The sequence below is a fragment of the Salmo salar genome, unplaced genomic scaffold, assembly GCF_905237065.1.
Source record: "Salmo salar unplaced genomic scaffold, Ssal_v3.1, whole genome shotgun sequence".
Taxonomy (NCBI): Eukaryota; Metazoa; Chordata; class Actinopteri; order Salmoniformes; family Salmonidae; genus Salmo; species Salmo salar.
The window spans coordinates 306501-312500 of record NW_025550501.1 but is presented as its reverse complement, the minus strand read 5'-3'; the positions used below and the strand labels follow the sequence as shown (position 1 = coordinate 312500).

General features: G+C 42.5%; 1 protein-coding gene across 5 annotated transcripts in view; it reads left to right on the top strand.

Annotated features, from left to right (window-relative positions):
• Positions 1 to 6000, top strand: part of LOC106596983 (prominin-1-A-like) — a 52555-nt gene that overhangs the window by 23101 nt on the left and 23454 nt on the right. For 3 of the 5 annotated variants that reach the window (XM_045713838.1, XM_045713836.1, XM_045713840.1), the window contains exons 12-13: positions 1301 to 1393; positions 2013 to 2030. In XM_045713838.1, the coding sequence (XP_045569794.1) occupies positions 1301 to 1393; positions 2013 to 2030 (111 nt within the window). The remainder of the gene's footprint in view (positions 1 to 1300; positions 1394 to 2012; positions 2031 to 6000) is intronic. The other 2 variants (XM_045713839.1, XM_045713837.1) reach the window with 1 other exon arrangement.

Here is a 6000-nt window from a genome sequence, read left to right as displayed (position 1 = left end):
CCCCTAGACCCTAACCCCTAGACCCTAACCCCTAGACCTTAACCCTAGACCCTAACCCCTAGACCTTAACCCCTAACCCCTAGACCCTAACCCCTAGACCCTAACCCCTAGACCCTAACCCCTAGACCTTAACCCCTAGACCCTAACCCCTAGACCCCAACCCCTAGCCCCTAACCCCTAGACCCTAACCCCTAGACCCTAACCCTAGACCCTAACCCCTAGACCCTAACCCCTAGACCCTAACCCCTAGACCCTAACCCTAGACCCCTAACCCCTAGACCCTAACCCCTAGACCCTAACCCTAGACCCTAACCCTAGACCCTAACCCCTAGACCCTAACCCCTAGACCCTAACCCCTAGACCCTAACCCCTAGACCCTAACCCCTAGACCCTAACCCCTAGACCCTAACCCCTAGACCCTAACCCCTAGACCCTAACCCCTAGACCTTAACCCCTAGACCTTAACCCCTAGACCCTAACCCCTAGACCCTAACCCCTAGACCCTAACCCCTAGACCCTAACCCCTAGACCTTAACCCTAGACCCTAACCCTAGACCTAACCCCTAGACCCTAACCCCTAGACCCTAACCCTAGACCCTAACCCCTAGACCCTAACCCCTAGACCCTAACCCCTAGACCCTAACCCTAGACCCCTAGACCCTAACCCCTAGACCCTAACCCCTAACCCCTAGACCCTAACCCCTAACCCCTAGACCCTAACCCCTAACCCCTAGACCCTAACCCCTAGACCCTAGACCCTAACCTCTAGACCCTAACCCCTGATATGGTGAGGCTAAATGCTAATGCTACGTCCTGTGTGTGAATATTGATATGGTGAGGCTAAATGCTAATGCTACGTCCTGTGTGTGAATATTGATATGATGAGGCTAAATGCTAATGCTACGTCCTGTGTATGATATTGATATGGTGAGGCTAAATGCTAATGCTACGTGCTGTGTGTGAATATTGATATGGTGAGGCTAAATGCTAATGCTACGTCCTGTGTGTGAATATTGATATGGTGAGGCTAAATGCTAATGCTACGTGCTGTGTGTGAATATTGATATGGTGAGGCTAAATGCTAATGCTACGTCCTGTGTGTGAATATTGATATGGTGAGGCTAAATGCTAATGCTACATCCTGTGTGTGAATATTGATATGGTGAGGCTAAATGCTAATGCTACGTCCTGTGTGTGAATATTGATATGGTGAGGCTAATTGCTAATGCTACGTCCTGTGTGTGAATATTGATATGGTGAGGCTAAATGCTAATGCTACGTGCTGTGTGTTTGTGTGTAGCCGCGGGGAGCTCTAGAGAATGCTTTGAAGGGTCATGCCAGCAGCATACGACAGATCCACAGAGAACAGGTCGTCCCTATGGAGCAGGCCATGGTAAACCCACACACCCCGATGTGCGCACACACACACACACACTCTCACACACACACACACACACACACACTCATATAAACATTCGATCTGCTCCCAAAGACCTGGTAAGAGACAGCTTGACTGATTTCTGTTCTCCCTCAACTTTCCTGCTGTTCTCTCTCTCTCTCTCTCTCTCTCTCTCTCTCTCTCTCTCTCTGTCTCTCTCTCTGTCTCTGTCTCTCTGTCTCTGTCTCTCTCTCTCTCTCTCTCTGTCTCTCTCTCTCTCTCTCTCTCTCTCTCTCTCTCTCTCTCTCTCTCTCTCTCTCTCTCTCCCTCTGTCTCTCTCTCTCCCTGTCTCTGTCTCTCTCTCTCTCTCTCTCTCTCTCTCTCTCTCTCTCCCTCTCTCTCTCTGTCTCTCTCTCTCTCTCTCTCTCTCTCTCTCTCTCTCTCTCTCTCTGTCTCTCTCTCTCCCTGTCTCTGTCTCTCTCCCTCTGTCTCTCTGTCTCTGTCTTTCTTTCTCTCCCCATTTCTTCTCCCCCTGTCTCTCTTCTCCCCTCTCTCTCTCTCTCTCTCTCTCTCTCTCCCCCCCTCCCTCTGTATCTCTTCTTGTCCTTCTTTCTCACTACTATTCTTGGCCCAGAAATTTGTCCGAGCGCGGGTAAGCTGGGTGTCTGTGTGTAGTTTGTGTGTATATATCTACACAGCGCCTTCAGAAAGTATTCACACCCCTTGACTTTGTTGTCGTGTTAAAGTCTGAATTTAAAATGGATTTACAGGTAGATGTTGTATCCGTGGCCTTTACTAATGACATCACAATACCCCATAGTAGTGACATCACAATACCCCATAATGACATCACAATACCCCATAGTAGTGACATCACAATACCCCATAATGTCAAACTGGAATAATGTTTTTCGAAATGTTTCCAAATTGATTATTTTTTATTTTTTTAAATGAAAAGGTGAATTGCCTTGAGTCAATAAGGATTCTTCGTTATGACAAACCTAAATAAGTTCAGGGGGGGGGGGAAACGTGCTTAACAAGTCATGGTGTAACGAGTGTGCTGAGAGTCGGGGAAAAACAACTACCTAGAGCATTGATACCATTATATAGCATGTATACTGGGTACTACTTTATGTTGTTGCCTAGGAACCTACCTAGAGCATTGATACCATTATATAGCATGTATACTGGGTACTACTTTATGTTGTTACTGTGGAAACTACCTAGAGCATTGATACCATTATATAGCATGTATACTGGGTACTACTTTATGTTGTTACCTAGGAAACTACCTAGAGCATTGATACCATTATATAGCATGTATACTGGGTACTACTTTATGTTGTTACTGTGGAAACTACCTAGAGCATTGATACCATTATATAGCATGTATACTGGGTACTACTTTATGTTGTTACTGTGGAAACTACCTAGAGCATTGATACCATTATATAGCATGTATACTGGGTACTACTTTATGTTGTTACTGTGGAAACTACCTAGAGCATTGATCCCATTATATAGCATGTATACTGGGTACTACTTTATGTTGTTACCTAGGAACCTACCTAGAACATTGATACCATTATATAGCATGTATACTGGGTACTACTTTATGTTGTTGCCTAGGAACCTACCTAGAGCATTGATACCATTATATAGCATGTATACTGGGTACTACTTTATGTTGTTACCTAGGAAACTACCTAGAGCATTGATCCCATTATATAGCATGTATACTGGGTACTACTTTATGTTGTTACCTAGGAACATACCTAGAGCATTGATACCAGTTGAGTACTGCGCCTGCGCATGAATGTCCTGTGGTTGAACTTTAGTTTGAAGGATAAAGTCATGTAAACGATATCTCTGTTTCCAGTATCATTATTACTGTTTGTGTTGTAGTAACAACACAACGTAAGGTCCCTCAGTCCAGCAGTGAATTTATAACACAGATTCAACCACAAAGACCAGGGAGGTTTTCCAATACCTCTCAAAAAAGGGCTATTATTGGTAAAACAAAAAAGCAGACATTGAATATCCCTTTGAGCATGGTGAAGTTATTGATTACACTTTGGATGGTGTATTAATACACCCGGTCACTACAAAGATACAGGCGTCCTTCCTAACTCAGTTGCCGGAGAGGAAGGAAACTGCTCAGGGATTTCACCATGAAGTCACAATGGTGACTTTAAAACAGTTACAGAGTTTAGTGGCTGTGATAGGAGAAAATTGAGGATGGATCAACAACATTTGCAATTACTCCACAATACTAAATGACAGAGTGAAAAGGAGGGAAGCCTTAACAGAATAAACATGTTCCAAAACATGCATCCTGTTTTCAACAAGGCTCTAAAATAATACTAAAGTAAAACTGTAAAACATGTGGCAAAGCAATTCATTTTTTTGTCCTCAATACAAAGTGTTGTTTAGGGTCAAATCCAATACAACCCCCTGAGCACCACTCTCCATATTTTCAAGCATAGTGGTGGCTGCATCATGTTATGAGGTATGCTTGTAATTGTTAACGATGAGGGAGTTTTTTCAGGATAAAAAAAAGCAAACGGAATGGAGCTAAGCTCCGGCAAAATCCTCGAGGAAAACCTGGTTCAGTCTGCTTTCCACCAGACACAACGGTCGACCAAAGCGCAGCGGGTTGAGTGCTCATTATATATTTATTATGAACACTTAAGAAAACAAAACCCATAACAAAACACACACCTCTATTTAGGACCTTCAATCAGAGGCAACGAGGAACAGCTGCCTCCAATTGAAGGCCAAATCAATAAACTAAACATAGAACTAAAAAGACTAGACTAGAACATAGAAATATACTAACGTAGAACATAGCCCAAAAAACCCCCGGAGAAAAACACTAACCAAACACCCTCTCTACATAAAACACAAACCCCGAACCACATAAAACAAATACCCCCCTCCTGCCACGTCCTGACCAAACTACAATAACAAATAACCCCTTTTACTGGTCAGGACGTGACCCTGGGAGATGAATTCACCTTTCAGCAGGACAATAACCTACAACACAAGGCCACATATACACTGGAGTTGCTTATCAAGAAGACAGTGAACATGTGGCAAAGCAATTCATTTTTTTGTCCTCAATACAAAGTGTTGTTTAGGGTCAAATCCAATACAACCCACTGAGCACCACTCTCCATATTTTCAAGCATAGTGGTGGCTGCATCATGTTATGAGGTATGCTTGTAATTGTTAACGATGAGGGAGTTTTTTCAGGATAAAAAAAGAAACAGAATGGAGCTAAGTACAGGCAAAATCCCAGAGGAAAACCTGGTTCAGTCTGCTTTCCAACAGACACTGGGAGATAAACTCCCACCTTTCAGCAGGACAATAACCTACAACACAAGGTCAAATCTACACTGGAGTTGCTCACCAAGAAGACAGCGAATGTTCCTGAGAGGAATAGTTACACTTTTGACTTAAATCTACTTGAACATCTGTGGAAAGACCCTGGAAACGGTTGTCTAGCAACGATCAACAACCAATTCGACAGAGCTTGAAGAATTTTGAAAAGAATAAAATGGGCAAATGTTGCACAATCCAGGTGTGGAAAGCTCTTAGAGAATTACCCAGAAAACTGTAATCGTTGCCAAAGGTGCTTCTACAAAGTATTGACTCATGGGGTGTGAATACTTATGTAAATTAGATATTTCTGTATTTCATTTTCAATAAATGTTCTAACATTTTTCAAAACATGTTTTCAATTTGTCATTGTGGGGTATTGTGTATAGATGGGTGAGAATAAAAATCAATTTAATCAATTCTGAATTTAAATTGTAAGGCAACTAAATGTGAAATAAGTCAAGGGGTATACTTTCTGTGTGTGTATATATACAGAACCAGTCAAAAGTTTTACACTACCTACTCATTCAAGGGTTTTTCTTTATTTTTACTATTTTCTACATTGTAGAATAATAGTGAAGACATCAAAACTATGAAATAACACATATGGAATCATGTAGTAACCAAACAAAGTGTTAAAAAAATCAAAATATATTTTATATTTGAGATTCTTCAAAGGAGCCACCCCATTGCCTTGATGACAGCTTTGCACACTCTTGGCGTTCTCTCAACCAGCTTCATGAGGTAGTCACCTGGAATGCATTTCAATTAACAGGTGTTCCTTGTTAGAAGTTAATTTGTGGAATTTCTTTCCTTCTTAATGTGTTTGAGCCAATCAGTTGTGTTGTGACAAGGTAGGGGGTGGTATACAGAAGATAGCCCTATTTGGTAAATATTATGGCAAGAACAGCTCAAATAAGCAAAGAAAAACGACAGTCCATCATTACTTTAAGACATGAAGGCAATGGACATTAAACTGGTGGAAATCTGTTCTTTGGTCTGAGGAGTCCAAATTTGAGATTTTTGGATCCAACCGCCGTGTCTTTGTGAGATGCAGAGTAGGTGAACGGATGATCTCTGCATGTGTGGTTCCCACCGTGAAGCATGGAGGAGGAGGTGTGATGGTGTGGGGGTGCTTTGCTGGTGACACTGTCAGTGATTTATTTAGAATTCAAGGCACACTTAACCAGCATGGCTACCACAGCATTCTGCAGCGATACGCCATCCCATCTGGTTTGCGC